Source organism: Idiotropiscis lumnitzeri, chromosome 2 (genome assembly GCF_059441095.1).
Source record: "Idiotropiscis lumnitzeri isolate Australia: NSW breed Sydney's pygmy pipehorse chromosome 2, RoL_Ilum_1.0, whole genome shotgun sequence".
NCBI lineage: Eukaryota > Metazoa > Chordata > Actinopteri > Syngnathiformes > Syngnathidae > Idiotropiscis > Idiotropiscis lumnitzeri.
The window spans coordinates 24,472,257-24,489,373 of NC_142392.1; the positions used below are offsets into that span (position 1 = coordinate 24,472,257).

At 43.5% G+C, this 17,117-nt stretch overlaps 3 protein-coding genes across 3 annotated transcripts in view; 2 read left to right on the top strand and 1 right to left on the bottom strand.

Moving 5' to 3' along the window:
• Positions 1 to 17,117, top strand: part of LOC148342055 (uncharacterized) — a 458,829-nt gene that overhangs the window by 32,546 nt on the left and 409,166 nt on the right. The gene's annotated exons all lie outside the window — the stretch shown is intronic.
• The window catches only part of LOC148342057 (uncharacterized), a 219,647-nt gene continuing 209,100 nt past the window's right edge, over positions 6,571 to 17,117 (bottom strand). Inside the window, exon 3 of the mRNA XM_088284312.1 lies at positions 6,571 to 6,770. Within this exon, the coding sequence (XP_088140438.1) occupies positions 6,571 to 6,770 (200 nt within the window). The remainder of the gene's footprint in view (positions 6,771 to 17,117) is intronic.
• Positions 10,287 to 13,556, top strand: LOC148342058 (uncharacterized). Its single transcript, XM_088288752.1, has 2 exons — positions 10,287 to 10,682; positions 12,031 to 13,556. Exons 1-2 carry the CDS (start codon positions 10,562 to 10,564, stop codon positions 13,242 to 13,244), a joined length of 1,335 nt encoding a protein of 444 aa, XP_088144878.1. The 5' UTR covers positions 10,287 to 10,561; the 3' UTR covers positions 13,245 to 13,556.

Consider the following 17,117-nt stretch of genomic DNA (forward strand, 5'->3'; position numbering starts at 1 on the left):
GCGGAAGGTGCTCCTATTCGGCTTAACTACCACGCACGCCGGCCGGTCTCCTTCGGAGCTCACGCACGGTCCGAACGAAGCCAAATGTCGCCGCGCGAGTGCCCGGGCGGAAGTTGTTTATCTTCGGCTTGACAGCCACACACGCCGGCCGGTCTCATTCGGAGCTCACGCACGGTGTCCGATTGTGTACGTCCCCACCAATCGTGTCCGGGGGAACCTGCTCTTCTTCGGCCACTCTCTTCTTCGTCCACTCTCCTCTTCGGCGCACGCCGGCCGTCTAACCGCTTCAGCGCCCCCTTGTGCCGCTCGGCGAAACTACAATGTTCCCGAATATTTTTTAGACCCGCGAAGCACTGAACCCGCAAAAGGTGAACCGCGAAGTAGCGGGGGTTCACTGTATTAAATGTATGTGAGGGAATATTTGAAGAGTTTGAGTTTTGTTCAATGGACCATACATATACGAGCCAGCCAAACACAGCGAGAAAACCAGCGCTGACTCCAGTCGCCATCAAGTTGCCAACTCCTGACATACCAAAACCTTTGAGAGAAACTGAGACGATTTGCGTTTCTCTTTCTTGTTCTTTTTATAGTTCAACTTCTAGATCTGTTTTTCACCTTTTCACAACGTAATGAAGGCCAGTTGAGCAAGTGGAACAAGTGATTTTATTGATGATTGTGGAAGGCACCGATTTCATAAGCACAGTTTCTTCTCACACCTTTTCCATTAGGTACGATTAAAAAGACAGCTGAAAAGTATAATATTAACAAATGTTGTTACAGGCAAAGGCAATTAATTTCCTTTACATGTTTGATGTAAACACACAAAACAAATCATGATCACTCAGACACATTGCTTCTTCTGGCACAGATCACATTGGCTTAATGTCAATAAAAAAGCTTTGCAAAATTCAATATATCATATTTTATTCAAAATCAAAATTTACATCTTACCACAAAGAGTCAGTTCCTTCAGTTATTTGTTTTCTTTTTTTTAAGCTTCAAGGATTGCTGCTTTTCTCACCAGCACAATTGTGACTCTCCGCATATTGTTTAGTGGAGAATTTTTTAGCACAAACGCTGCAACTGAATGGCTTCTCTCCAGTGTGTGTTCTTGTGTGGTTTCGTAAATACGACTTTTGAGAGAACCTCTTGGCACAAACTGAGCAGGAAAAATGTTTTTCTCCACTATGTGTTCTTGTGTGTTTTGTGAAATTTGACTTATCAGAGAAACTTTTGCCACAAACTAAGCAGGAAAAAGGTTTTTCTCCACTGTGTGTTCTTGTGTGGATTGTTAAATCAATATTTTGAGAGAAGCTTTTACCACAAACCAAGCAGGAAAATGTTTTTTCTCCAGTGTGTGTTCTTGTGTGGATTGTTAAATTTGCCTTATGAGAGAAGCATTTTCCACAAACTGAGCAGGAAAGAGGTTTTTCTCCAGTGTGCGTTCTTGTGTGGATTGTTAAACTTGAATTTTGAGAGAAGCTTTTACCACAAACTGAGCAGGAAAAAGGTTTTTCTCCAGTGTGCGTTCTTGTGTGGATTGTTAAACTTGAATTTTGAGAGAAGCTTTTACCACAAACCAAGCAGGAAAATGTTTTTTCTCCAGTGTGTGTTCTTGTGTGAATTATTAAATATGACTTTCGAGAGTAACTTTTGCCACAAACTGAGCAGGAAAAAGGTTTTTCTCCAGTGTGCGTTCTTGTGTGGATTGTTAAACTTGAATTTTGAGAGAAGCATTTTCCACAAACTGAGCAGGAAAAAGGTTTTTCTCCAGTGTGCGTTCTTGTGTGGATTGTTAAACTTGAATTTTGAGGGAAGCTTTTACCACAAACTGAGCAGGAAAAAGGTTTTTCTCCACTGTGCGTTCTTACGTGCCCTTTTAAAGACAGCTTTGAAGTGAATGAGTCAGTGTGACATGCCCTTTCACCTTTGGCTTGCCCATCATCATCATCATCATCATCATCATCGTCATGATCGTCTGATAATGTGTCCTCATTATGTACTTGTGATGGCCCCCAGTGGTCTTCATCACCTTCTGTTGTCACATGATGACTTGAGCTGATGCTTGTAGGCTCCGCCCCTCTCTTGTCCTCACTCTCATCCTTGTTTTCATCTTCAGTCTTTATAGAGACAATGTTCACTGGTGACTTGTTGATCTCCTCCTCCTCCTTTTTAATGTGAGTCAAGTCTGGCTCCTCTTTCACAGAACAGAGATCGTTTTCACTGACGTCTGCAGGACACAAAAAGACAAATTTGGTTTGGTCAAATCAAAGGTCAGGCGGCGACTTTGTTTTATATTGTTTCTACCGTGCTACCTTGACTTGTGCCTGCCGCACACGGAGCAATGCGTGCGACCCCAACTTGGACCGGACCATGGGGACACTTCACAAAATTCCGTCCTACGATGTAAACCTCCTTTTAGCAGCACAACAGTGATAAACGAGCATTTAAAAAGGAAGCACGTTGCGGCCGATGCCCGATTTCATTCCTGACATAGTCACAGACGTTTCTGGAAGCGAGCTGAAGTTAGCACACACAGGCTATTGTGTGCGTCTGATGGAACACCTGTTGTGGGACCCTAACTTATTGATGGGGACCACTGGGGGCCATCACAACATTATGTCATTGATAGAGTAGAAATCCTTCAAGCAAAATATGTTTACAAGTATTTCTTTTTGCATTAAGAGACAGAACTAAATATTCCTGGGCTTGTTGGTAGAAAAGGGGGTTGTGACGTTCTCCCTTTTTAAGCCCATCCTAAGCCAAAGAGATATATATACAGTGGAACCTCGGTTGTCGACCATAATCTGTTCCAGAACCCTGTTCGAGAACCGATTTGTTCGAACACCGAATCAAATGCAATAGTTGTACGCACTACTTTTCTTTTTTCGCTAGTAGCAGCTTTGTTGCTTGCACTGACCTTCTTAGGAGGCATGATTAGGGGCTAAAACACTTCCCAGCACGTAGCACGCGACAACAATTGGTCAATTGGCTGCTCAGCATCCCACCCTCGCGTGCTCACTCACGCGTTATACCGGCGTTCGAACTCCGATGTTTGTTCGAACTGCGAAGCAAGAATTTCTCTATTTTTTTTGTTCGAACTCCAATTAGTTCGACCTCAGAGTCGTTCGAGAACCGAGGTTCCACTGTATATATATACACAGTGGAACCTCGGTTCTCGACCATAATCCGTTCCTGAACCCTGTTCGAAAAGCAAATTGTTCAAACACCGAAACATTCCTTTGCTGCTTGCACTGACTTTCTTTGGAGGCATGATTAGGGGCTAAAACACTTCGTACACCTATATAAAACGCGAGAGCAAAACGCAGCACGTCCGCACGCGACAACAGTTGGTCACGAAGAGAGCAAGAGAGCGATCTACACCCGTACGCCGCTCAGCATCCCACCCTCGCATACGCACTCACGCGTCATACCGGCGTTCGAACTCCGAGGTTTGTTCGAACTGCGAAGCAAGAATTTCTCCATTTTTTTGTTCGAACTCCGATTAGTTCGACCTCAGAGTCGTTCGAGAACCGAGGTTCCACTGTATATATATTTTTTTTTAAGCATTTTTGAAGGTGTGCCGCTACTTCGCGGATTTTCAGTTTTTGCGGGTGGTCTCGGTCCCCATTAACCGCGATAACCGGGTTTTTACTGTCCTTCCAACTGACTCCTTCCGCGACTCGCACACTCCCCTTCTCTTCTGGTCAAGTGCGCAATCTCCCTTCTTCAAGTGCACACTCTCTCACGTCATCAATCGGGATTGCGCGAGACATCCCGCGACCGACAAAATAAGCACATTGTCCATTACATGCGCCACACCAATCAAAGGTAAGCAGTATTAACAATACAGCAGAATGTCAAACGATGCACAATTATTAACCATATAACTGTGTATATCATAAAGCCATCACAATTAACATTAGTTCGGAAAATATCCCCTTCTTAATCACAACTCAAAGGGATGATTCTATAAACATGCGAACCTTCAGAACACCCATGAACACGTCAACTATAATTTAGCTATTCTTTTTTAACTAACTAATACAGTGATTCTCAAATAGTGGGGCGCGGTGCGATGCTAAGGGGGGCGCATGAATTGATGACAGTGCTCCACACAGCCAGCAGCTAATCATATCACAGCGGGGCGGGTCCTATTTTTCCACTTTTGTGCTGAACAGACTGCAGTTTTCACCCAGGAAATCCATTCAGCACGACATTAAAAAACGACAACGCCGTTCATTCTTCTCGTCTAACAAAAAGAAGCACACGAGTTATCGCTAAGCAGAGATCAAGTGCGGATTTGTTGAGATTGGCGTTTGAAAATGTGTGAAAGAACGACACCCAAGTACAAAGATAAGATAAGATAAGTTGTCCTTTATTAGTCCCACAATGGGGAAATTTGAGGTGTTACAGGAGTAAAGATATAGATCACACAGAGTCGGCGGCGTAATGTAGCCGTTAATGTATAACATTAGCAGCAGACATTCATAAAAAGCATGCAAATATACACAGTATAAACTTATCTAGTGTAAGGAAACACTCCTAATGTCTGTCCATTATACAGAGGGGGAAAACACTGTAATGATAAAAACTACTGAATGATTGGAAATACTGCAATGATAAAAATATTGCAATGATAAAATTACTGTAATGGTAAAAGTACTGCAATGGTAAAAGTACTGTAATAGTAAAAGTACTGTAATAGTAAAAGTACTGCAATGATAGAAAAATACTGCAATGATAAAAGTACTGTAATGGTAAAAGTACTGCAATTATAAAAGTACTGCAAGGATAAAAGTACCGTAATAGTGAACATCCTGCAATGGTAGAAATACTGCAGAGATAGAAGTACAGTAATAAGAATAATGTAATATAAACAAAATACATCATTGGTCAATATTAAAGTACCCCTTGGGTGAAAGTGCAGTAGCGGTTTATATTGCATCCTAGGACTGCACAATTGCACTAATGCCCGCCCGTTTGTAGGCCTGACCCAATGTTCTTGTTAAAAAGTCTGACAGCAGTCGGCAGGAAGGAGCGGCGAAATCTCTCTTTGGTACAGCGAGCGTGTAAAAGTCTATCACTGAAGGAGCTGTAAAGTGTTCTCAGAGTGTCATTGAGTGGGTGGGCTAGGTTGTCCAGCATTGATGACAGTTTTGCCGGCCCCCCACTGACTCCACAGAGTCCAGGGAGCAGCCCAGGACAGAGCTGGCCCTCCTCACCAGTTTGTCCAGTCTCTTTTTGTCTCGGCCCGAGATGCCTCCTGCCCAGGAGACCACTCCATAGAAGATGACTGATGAAACCACCGAGTCATAGAAGTTCCTGAGGAGTGTTCCCCGAACGCCAAAGGACCTCAGCCGCCTGAGTAGGAAGAGTCTGCTCTGACCCTTCCTATAGAGAGCGTCTGTGTTGTCGCTCCAGTCCAGTTTATTGTTCAGATGAACACCCAGGTACTTGTAAGTTGAGACCCTCTCAACGTCTGTTCCCTGGATATTCACTGGTGCAGGTGGAGAGTGCAGACGCTTGCGGAAATCCACCACCAGCTCTTTGGATTTCCCAGCGTTGATTTGGAGGCGGTTCTGCTGACACCAGTCCACGAACCCCTGCGTAACCCCTCTGTACTCCCGATCGTCATCGTCAGTGATGAGGCCGACAATCGCAGAGTCATCAGAGAACTTCTGCAGGTGACAGGTTGTGGAATTGTATTTGTAGTCCGAGGTGTAGAGGGTGAACAGGAAGGGAGCCAGCACAGTTCCCTGCGGCGCTCCCGTGCTGCAGAGGAGCACGTCAGACACACAGTCCTGTGTTCTCACGTACTGTGGCCGGTTTGTGAGGTAGTTGTGAATCCATGTGATGAGGTGGTGGGCCACTCCCGCCTGCTCCAGCTTGTCTCCCAATAAGGCGGGCTGGATGGTGTTGAAAGCACTTGAGAAATCAAAGAACATGATCCTCACCGTGCCCCCCGCCTTCTCCAGGTGGAAGAGTGAAGTGTGGAGCAGGTAGATGATGGCATCATCCACACTGATGCCAGGCTGGTATGCAAACTGGAGTGGGTCCATTGAGGAGCTGACCAGGGGGCGCAGATGGACGAGGACCAGTCTCTCCAGGGTCTTCATCAGATGAGACGTCAGCGCCACTGGTCTGAAGTTGTTGAGCTCCTTCGGATGGGGTGTCTTTGGAACCGGAACCAGGCAGGATGTTTTCCACAGCTGGGGGACTCTGCCCAGCTTCAAGCTCAGGTTGAACATGTGCTGGACGATTCCACACAGCTGGTCTGCGCAGGATTTGAGGAGCTGGGAGCTGATCCCATCTGGGCCTGCCGCCTTCCTCGCCTTCATCTTCCTCAGCTGGTTCTTCACCTGAGATGTTGTGAGGAACAAGGCTGAGCAGGAGGAAGTGGTGGTTGTCTGATGAGGCTGGGAACTGGAGCCTGTGGAGAGAGAGAGGGGCGAGAGAGGGGGAGAGAGGGTCTTGTTCGCAGTGGCAGGAGGGGTGGGTGGGGGCTGCATCAGGGAAGCCTGAGCGGGGTCAGACATTTGATCAAACCTATTGAAAAATAGGTTCAACTCATTTGCCCACTGAAGCCCCCCCCCCCTTCTGGGTCTTACCTGCTTGTCCGTGGCCTGAGATGGTCTTCAGGCCCCTCCAGACATCCCTGGCATTGTTCCGCTGCAGTTGTTCTTCCATCCGCATCCTGTAGGACTTTTTCCCCTCTCGGATCCTCCTTCTCAGCTGACGCTGCACTCTCTTCAGCTCGTCCTTGTCGCCTGAAACAAAAGCCCTCTTTTTCTCCTTCAGGAGAGCTTTAATGTCCGGTGTGATCCAGGGTTTGTTGTTGGAGAAACATCTTACAGTCCTGGTGGGAATGGTGTTCTCCATGCAGAAGTTAATATAGTCTGTAACTGTGTCTGTTAGACCATTAATGTCCTCACCGTGAGCTTCGCTGAATACCTCCCACACAGTTGTGTTGAAACAGTCCTTCAAGGCCTCCTCGGCTTCTCCGGACCATCGCTGAACTGTGCGTGTCACAGCTGGCTGCCTGCGGACGAGAGGTTTGTACACAGGCAGGAGAGCAACCAAGTTGTGGTCAGCTTTGCCCAGCGGGGGGAGGGGCAGTGACGTGTACGCCTCCTTGGTGTTGGCATAGAAGAGGTCCAATATTTTATTGTCTCTGGTTTGGCATGTTACATATTGTGTGAATGAAGGCAGAGAGGAGGAAGGAGAAGCATGATTGAAGTCACCAGAGATAAGGAACAAGGCATTTGGGTGCTGTGTTTGTAGCCTGCTCACAGCTGCATTCAGTACATCACAGGCTGTCTCACCGTTAGCAGAGGGAGGCACGTACGCCGCTACCGCGATCACATGACTGAACTCTCGCGGTAAATAGACCGGACGCATGCTAACAGCTATCATCTCAATGTCCCGACTGCAAAGTTGATCCTTAACAGTTATATGCCCAGGGTTACACCATCTATCATTAACAAACACAGCCAGCCCTCCCCCTTTTCTCTTACTGCTCTCCAGTGTCCTGTCCGCGCTTAGTATTTGGAAGCCGTCCAATTCCACGACGGCGTCCGGCGTTAGCTCTGTTAGCCACGACTCCGTGAACACCAGCAAGCTAGCCTCCCGGAAAATCCTCTCGTGCCGGGTTAGCGCTGTTAGCTCGTCCATTTTGTTGGAGAGGGATCGAACATTCCCCATAATAACGGACGGGAGGACGGGGTGATATCGTCTCCTCCTTGCCTGGCGTTTAGCCCCCGCACGACATCCCCGTCTCTTCCTCCTCAGCTCGCGGGGAATATCGGGTCTCGCTCCGGGAGCCCACGCGGGGTTAGCACGGAGTGCTAACAGCTGATCTCTTGTGTACACGATCGATCCGTAGCTCCGAGTTTCGTCTCCGGACACGATCGCGCAAAAAACAGCCCCCAACAGTAGTAAAACCACCGCAAGTTGGATGTCCATTGCTGAGGTGAGGTAAAAATAAAATAAAAAAGGGTAAAGGGAAAAAACACACGAAAAAGGCTCAATAGTGAGCCACGCTGCTGTAAACAGGCAGCCACTCGCGCGGCGCCGGAACCGGAAAAAGTACTTTAATATTTCATTATTCGTTTTAGTATTCATTAAACTACAATAATTCACTATTAATTACAAGAGTTATTGAACTGTTTTAGGAATAATTTAGTATTCAATGTTTAATTGCTACAAAATTTACTTTTTAAATTTTTGTTTAACCATTTTGTTCAATCTTAATCTTATGGAAAATTATTTAAGAAGCACCAACACAATGTTTTTAAAGATAAAGATAAAGATGTCCTTCAATAGTCCCACAATGGGGAAATTTGCAGTGTTACAGCAGCAAAGAAATAGATCACACAGAGGCGGTGGTGCAATGTAGCCGTTAATGTATGACATTAGCAGCAGACATTCAGAAAAAAGCAAACCTATGCAAATATACACAGTATATACGTAAATACACAAATCCCCATGTGTATATACACACTTACATCCCACAACATATACAAGTGTAAGGAAACACTCCGAATGTCTGTCTATGGTACAGAGGGAAAATTAATAAAAATGCTGCAATGATAAAAAAATACTGCAATGATAGAAAATACTGCAATGATAAATGAAGGATTGTATTATGATTGCTGGCATTATTTTAAACACTTACAGGACAGAAGGTCAATTATTTAAATTAGCAGGTTCATATTTAGGGAATATGATAAACATTGATGAAACAAAAAGCATTTATCAAATGGAACTAGAAGCACGGGTCACAAGAATGACTGGGATGGTAGGCCTGATGTTTACTGATTTATTATATTATTCTCATATGCTAAATTTATAGTACTTAGTTTAAATGTATGAACTTGAGTGAAATTCTCAGTAGTGAGAATAGATTTGCACACATAGCATTTCCATGAGCTGTCCTCACATTCACAGCACTTCATGGACAGATACGATGAAGCACATTCTCCACATTGGCTGTAGAGATGCAAACATACCAAATTGGGCACTGGAGGACTCACACAGACGCTATCAAAAAAACACATTCCGAAAGACAGAACAATTGGAGATCGGAGCACATGCACATACGCATACACACACACAGACAAATACATACACCTGCACATACACCTGCACATACACGTGCACATACACGCGCATACACTTGCACATACACGCGCACACACCGACAAGATTACAAAAGAATGCCAGCGGAGAGAGAGACGGAGGGACTGCCCGCCGGAGAAGGCCAGCCTTGGCGTGCCAGTCTTGGGGACCAGACGGGAATCAACTATCCAGACGATGACTAACCTGGGGAGGACCTTCCCTCTGACGTGGACCCGTACCGTGGGAGGGAGCGAGGACAACCGATTCAACCTACATTACCTTTGACATAAAAAAACTCCTATAAAAACTGAAGCTGGGCTGAAAGATGGCGCACATTTGTCGACTGTGCTCGCCCGAGTGCAGTTTCTCGTGAGATTAAGAAAAAGCCGCCCAGATAGCTGTCTTTGTACTATTTCCTGAACTCCAGAAATTGAAGAAACTAAATATCGGACCTCTAATCAGTTGTTGAGTCTTTATTTGACCCTTTTCTTCTTGAGCACAAAAAACGAACACGCATTGGAGGAAGTTTGGCTTTTAAAGGTTGATTTACTAACTACTTCTCATTTCCACCGTGATCCAACTCCAACAATAACATGACAAATATTTGTCATCTCATCAATATTTGCACAACAGAGTACTGAGTTTCGAGATCCTTACGATAATAGTTCTCAAAATTATATTTCTTGTCAATGTAGCTTAGTTAAGGGATATTTTATTGACAATCTAACATCAATCTACAAAGACAGAAAACAAATTGGTGGTGGGGAGGCGCGAATCTTTTTCTTCTTGGTAGGGGCGGGTGTGAAATAATTGAGAAGCACTGCTAGTATATGCAGACATTATATTCATACAATCTTGCAGCCCGAGTGAACCACAGCATTGTTGCTTCGTTCGTTAGGAGAAACGTAAACGTCCCACTGCAGTTCCAGCAGCGGCTTCTCCGGGCATAGGCGGAAGTGACGCGCGAGATTACTCGCCAATGTGGCGTCAATTTAATTATTTTGTTACATTTTTTTTATCAACCGAATTAAAATATTATATAAATAATATATTAAAATAGAACAGCCAGGGGTAAAAACAAACACAGAGGCAAAGAAATATATTTGAAAAATACGTGCTTAAAGCATGACGTCATAAGCAAGCGCGCAGCTTCCGAAGGACCTCGACCACATCCACACCGAAATAAAAACACCCACCGCTAAATTCTTCTGATTCAGTGTGGAACTGACTGTAATTTTTTCACAGGATGTCCAGTGCTACTCTAAAGGACGTCGACATAATTCATTAAGTCTTTGTGTCCCGATAACCTCATCTTCGCTCGTTGATCCTTTTCGGCGTAATTAGCTTAGCTTGTTAGCTAGCTAGCCGCTAACGAAAAGAGGCACATGACTCATCGCCGAGCAGAGATCAAGGGAGGATTTTTTGGGATTGGCGTTTGAAAATGTGTGAAAGAACGACACCCAAGTACAAAGAGGAACTTTGTGGAATAAAAGAAGAGAACGAGCAACATCAACTGCTGGGCGAAGTTTGCAACAAGCCTCGTGTTGTGCCACACAAAGCAGGTTTGTACCCGTTTTACTCTCATTTGCTTTGTAAAGAACGACTTTCTATCGTTAGAAATATGCATCACAACATTAAGTTGTTTGGGGAAATGCGTTCAAGGTTATTGCCCTTTTTATCTTTAAATATTGCCTTTTACTTGTCGGTTTGCTAAACATTTGTTTATGCCTAATGAAATCAGTGCAGAAAATAAATGCCACAGAATAACCAATAGTGGGGGGGTAAACTCCATGTTTTTTCCCAGTATCAAATTTGAACTGATTATTTAAAATTTTCCACTTTCTGGTTTTTATATCTTGTTCAAGCAATTCCTTGCGGAAGCAATTCTGCCTGACTCTAAAAAATGTGCACACTGCGCCGAAAACGTCAATGGCGGTTGATCAATTTTAGTGGATAAAACACAAAATATTATTATTTTTTTTTTAAATCAAGTACGTATTCAGTGCAGAAAATATATGCCAAAGAATAACCAATAGTGGGGGGTGAACTCCATGTTTTTCCCAGTATAAAATTTACATTTAAAATAACAAAATAACATTTTCTGGTTTTTATATTTTGTTCAAGCAATTCCTTACGGAAGGAATTCCGCCTGACTCTAAAAATGTGCACACTGCCGCGAAAACGTCAATGGCGGTTGATCAATTTTAGTGAATAAAACACAAAATATTAAGTTTAAAAAAAAAAAAAAAATCAAGTCCGTAATGGTCTTATTTATGAACCTCGGGTGGCCCTGTCGAGTTTTGTGCACATGTGCGTAGTTTCACCCCATCCAAACATTTAAAATACATTGAATGCATCCATCCAAGGTTGCACGGATCTCCTCGGTGAACAAGCGCATGCTGCAAGGAATGCATCTGCATCTTTGGCTTACTATAGGCTTAAAAAGGGAGAACGTCACAACCCCCTTTTCTACCAACAAGCCCAGGAACATTTAGTTCTATCTCTAAATGCAATAAGAAATACTTGTAAACATATTTCGCTTGAAGGATTTATTTTCTATCAATGACATTATGTTGCGATGGCCCCCAGTGGTCTGCATCAATATGTTCGGGTCCCACAACAGGTGTTCCATCAGACGCACACAATAGCCTGCGTGTGCTAACTTCAGCTCGCTTCCAGAAACGTCTGTGACGATGTCAGAAATGAAATTGGGGATCAAAAGGGAGGTTTACATTGTAGGATGTAATTTTGTGAAATGCCCTCATGGTCCGGTCCAATTCGGGGTCGCACGCGTTGCTCCGTGTGCAGCAGGCTCAAGTCAAGGTAGCACTGTAGAAAATAGGACAAAGTCGCCGCACGAGCTTTGACTTGACCAAACCAAATGTGTGTTTGTCTTTTTGTGACCTACAGACGTCTGTGAAAACGATCTCCGTTCTGTGAAAGATGAGCCAGACTTGACTCACATCAAAAAGGAGGAGGAGGAGGAGGAGGAGGAGATCAACAAGTCACCAGTGAATGTTCTCCCTATAAAGACTGAAGATGCGAACAAGGATGAGAGTGAGGACAACAGAGGGGCGGAGCCTCCAAGCAGCAGCTCAAGTCATCACGTGACAACAGAAGGTGACGAAGACCACGGGGGGCCATCACAAGTACATAATGAGGACACATTATCACGCTCTCCTGATGATAATGATGATGGGCAAGCCAAATGTGAAAGGGCATGTCACACTGACAGTTGGGTATGTTCTCACTGTGGGAAATCATTAACTTCAAAATTCTCTTTAAAACGGCACATAAGAACACATAGTGGAGAAAAACATTTTTCCTGCTCAGTTTGTGGAAAATGCTTCTCTCAAAAGACGAGTTTAACAGAACACACAAGAACACACACTGGAGAAAAACCTTTTTCCTGCTCAGTTTGTGCCAAGAGTTTCTCTCAAAAGTCAAATTTACGAAGCCACACAAGAACACACAGTGGAGAAACCCCTTTTTCCTGCTCAGTTTGTGGCAAGAGTTGCTCTCAAAAGTCGCATTTAACAAGCCACATAAGAACACACACTGGAGAAAAACCTTTTTCTTGCTCATTTTGTGGCAAGTGTTTCACTCAAAAGTCAAGTTTAACACAACACACAAGAACACACAGTGGAGAAAAGCCTTTTTCCTGCTCAGTTTGTGGCAAGAGTCTCTCTCATAAGGCGCGTTTAACAGAACACACAAGAACACACAGCGGAGAAAAGCCTTTTTCCTGCTCAGTTTGTGGCAAGAGTCTCTCTCATAAGGCGCGTTTAACAGAACACACAAGAACACACACTGGAGAAAAACCCTTTTCCTGCTCAGTTTGCGGAAAAAGTTTCTCTCGAAAGTCTACTTTAGTAAAGCACTCCAGAACACACAGTGGTGAAAAACCTTTTGCTTGCTCGGTTTGTGGCAAAAGCTTTACTGTAAAGTCAACTTTAACATATCACACAAGAACGCACAGTCGAGAGCAGCCTTTTTCCTGCTCAGTTTGTGGCAAGAGTTTCTCTCTAAAGGCAAATTTAACAAGCCACACAATAACACATAGTGGTGAAAAACCTTTTCCTGCTCGATTTGCGGAAAAAGTTTCTCTCGAAAGTCACAATTAACAGCGCACTCAAGAGCACACACTGGTGAAAAACCTTTTTCCTGCTCAGTTTGTGGAAAATGCTTCTCTGTAAAGTCAACATTAACAAGCCACACAAGAAAGCACGCTGTAGAAAAACCTTTTTCCTGCTCAGTTTGTGCCAAGAGTTTCTCTCAAAAGTCGCATTTACGAAGCCACACAAGAACACACAGTGGAGAAAAGCCATTCAGTTGCAGCGTTTGTGCTAAAGAATTCTTTTCTAAAAACGGTGCTGAGAGACACGATTGTGATGGCGAGAATAGCAGCGATCCTTGAAGCTTAAAAAAAAGACGAAAAAAACTCAAGGAACTGACTGTTTGTGGTAAGATGTAAATGTGATTTTGAATAAAATATGATAAATTGAATTTTGCAAAGCTCTTTTATTGACACTAAGCCAATGTGATCAGTGCCAGAAGAACCATTGTGTCTGAGTGATGATGAGATTTTTGTGTTTACATCAAACATTTCAGTTGTCTTTTTGTCATGTTTAAATGCCCTGACGCCTTTTGGGAGAGCTTACTGAAATAACTTACTAAAGGTAACGGCCGAAATAAAAATATGGCTGAGAGGCCAGGAGGAACCAGACATGGCGTTCATTTTCACCAGCCGGCGGGGTAAAGAGTGGGACAAAGCAGAAGCGAGCAGGCAGCTCAGCGTGACTCCTTCCTCTCTCCTCCTCCCTGCTCTGCTCTGCTTTTATTAGCTTGACTCAAGAATCACCAGGAGACAAGAAATTAAAATACAAAGAAAGTCTTTTTAGTCTGAACTAATCACTAGAAGACAGGAGAGTAACTGACAATGGTGGTCTGTTTTAGACTAAACTAATCACCAGAAGATTCCAACAGGCAGGAAATCACAACTCATGGTGTTAAGGTTACTTTAACTAAACACATCTTCAGGATACTGTGTGTGTGTGTGTTAAAATAACAAGTAAGTGTCTATGTGTGTGTATTAAACATTAATGAGTGTATAAAAACATGATTATGAATACACAAACTGATTACCTATCCTCAGCGCATCTTACATTTCCCCCCGTTTGTGGGTTTAAATCATGGCCTTACGGCTTTAAGACAGATCATCATAATGAAATCATACAACAGTGTGATTATCAGTGGAGGGGTGAAAACCCTCAGTAGGGACAAAATTCCCCTCCTCCCTTCCGACGTGGAACTAGATCCTCATAATTTGATGACCGTCAGGGAATAAAACATATATATATATATATATATATATATTAAAAAAACATTTCAATATGCCTAGTGAAAAAAAAAAAAAACTGTCTCCACGCAGAGCTTGTCCCTGAGGTGACTTGGTGGAGGCCCTTGCCTCGTGGTAGGATGGGACAGCCGTCCTCGCTTCCCGGATCTTCGTGTGTGTTGTATGTGTGCACTTGTTGGGTCAGGGGCAAAAAGGGTCCATGTGTTTTTTAGGTTTCAGTGTCCAGTTCGAGTTCGTCATTGTCCAGTTCGAGTTCATCATTCTCAACATCAATCAGGTTGGAATGGTACATTTGGGCAACAAACATACGATTAACCATAGTCTTTGTCATAGGAACAATGCAACATGAACAAACTACACATAACAAAATGAAAACTGATGATTATCCCGATAAATTGTGTCTTTCAAATTTTTCATAGTGGTCATAACATCAATAATTGTTTCATTTTACTAAAAATTTAAATGCAGTTATGTTCTCCAATCAAGGCTGAAATTTCTTTATGTACGTCATTAATGTCCAAACAATATCTGATCTTTTTGTTCTGTGGCTTCAACATTCGTATTTGTGGCTGGTTGTGTGGTTCTGATGTGCGTGTGGTCCGAGATTGTGACTCAGGTGAGCTCCTGTTCGAGGGATTCGCGTTGCTAGGCCTTTAGCTGGAAACCGGTGAAGTTTGTACTGCAACTGGTGGATCCAGCTGCCACGCCCCGCGACCTTTGCGGCATCGGGGTCACTGCCATCATCTGGCGAGGGCCATCTCAGCATTCACTTGTCCCAACGAAGTTGTTTCAACGCCTTGAAGAAGAGTTGGTCTCCCACACGGACGTGGTTTCTCTGTGGATCAGAACACACTGACCAGTAATTGTGTCTTTTGCATCTTTTTCGGTCAAACATGTTTTTCATGTGGACTGCGACCGATGTGCCAGTCGCTGGTGGTTCTGATGAGTCAAGATCTGGGAATCTATTGGGGTGGCCATATAGGATTTGTTTGCACCTTTGTTATCCCAATGTGTGCATTCAATTAGTGGTGTATTTTTCCTGGCGTGATATCAAATTGTCAAGTTGATTTGCTGTGAGTGTGTGTGTGTGTGTTCATTTTCCTTTATAGTAATGCAGTGCCGACTTTGAGGTCATGCCTTGGGCTGCAGCCTTCGCTGCATTGTCAGCGAGGCAGTTTCCAATTGTAATTGGGTCATTTTATTAAGTAAGTTTTGCTTTTCAAATAACCATTTAGGCATGTTTTATGCACAACATTTCGTTTCCTGTTGTGGTTTTAAAAGCCCTTGTCTGCCCAATGTCGACAGAACACATGAACATTTATCTTGACTATCAGTTCACATTGTAACCATACAACCCATCAAAGATGGGAAACCCCAAATTTTGACTTGCTCACACCCGCCTAGGCTCTTCCTGCTTATTCTAACAATTTCTCTCTTACAAATGATCTGTTTTGTGACCTTAGTTCTCAAACGCTTCTACTCCTCATCAGTTCGGAATGTGCACCTCATTTCTTTCTTATCAGTCTGGAATGTGCACCTGGTTTTTGTGTCTTACACGCCTGAATCGGTGCAAAACATCATGCTGCTTGTCTTGAACATACAGAATTTAGCATCCCTTGAAACAAAATTTCCATTTGCAATCCCCAAAACAAAAAATGTTCCTCCAGTCGGGAGAAAAATGTCCTTAAAAAAAAAAAAAGAAAAAATGTCCACAAGGTCAAGTCGCGGTTTGGTGATAATTTGGAGCGGCTTCCACAGTCGTGTGGCGCCTTCTACTGGTGCGGGAAAAGTGACGCTGGGCTGAAACGCACCGCACCTTATCAGTGTAATGTGTCCCTGTGACAATGAGGTCGCCGTGCAATGTGAATGTGGTGGACAAGAATGTAATTTTTTAATTCCTGAAGCAGCAGTGAAGACTGCTTGAACACACTCTGACGTGGCTCTCACCACGGGATCAAATTATTGTGACTAATGTGCAAATGGATTCACTTTCCTGTGTTTCTGCAGCAACACAAGTCCATGAAGCCATTTTTGCAGTCACTGTTTGCTCAATGCTCATAGTAATTTGGTCGTGCGTTAAGATGCTTTGTCCATACAATCTCCTTTTTGGTCTCATATTCACTTGAAAATTATGTTTACTACACACTAAACATGATCTACAAAAATTTTAAAAAGGTTTGTTGTCCTAGCTGTAGTATGGATATCAATCCCTCCTGTTGAGACATGGGAATTTCCATGACTCAATTTAGCAGTTAAATATCAAGTTGGTAGTGCTAATACATCGTAATCAATGAGTTCATGCTTGACAAGTTCAAAAGCTTTGTCAGCCTTAAGTGTTCAAACAATTTTTCTCTTCAGCAAATGTCATTGCCTGGTCATAAATGATGTCCAGCAATGCTTGTGTGATTTCTGAGTAATTTGCAATTCATGCTACAAAAAGAATTACACACGTCTATAAAAACATTTACTCGTCTGTTATTGGCTTTAAGGCTCTGGCAATGTTTTGCTTATCACTGACAATGCGCCCTTTTAAAGTTTTGACATTTGTGTAAATTCGCCCTTGCTTTTTGATTCTGTATTAAAGTCCAATTGTGTCAGTGTATCGCGGACTAATAAGTAAAACGCATGTTGATGTAGA

Coding starts and splice junctions, on each gene's coding strand:
- LOC148342058 (XM_088288752.1), top strand. CDS start 10,562: ATGTGTGAAAGAACGACACCCAAGTACAAAGAGGAACTTTGTGGAATA. Junction 10,683..12,030: donor TGTTGTGCCACACAAAGCAG/GTTTGTACCCGT, acceptor TGTGACCTACAG/ACGTCTGTGAAAACGATCTC.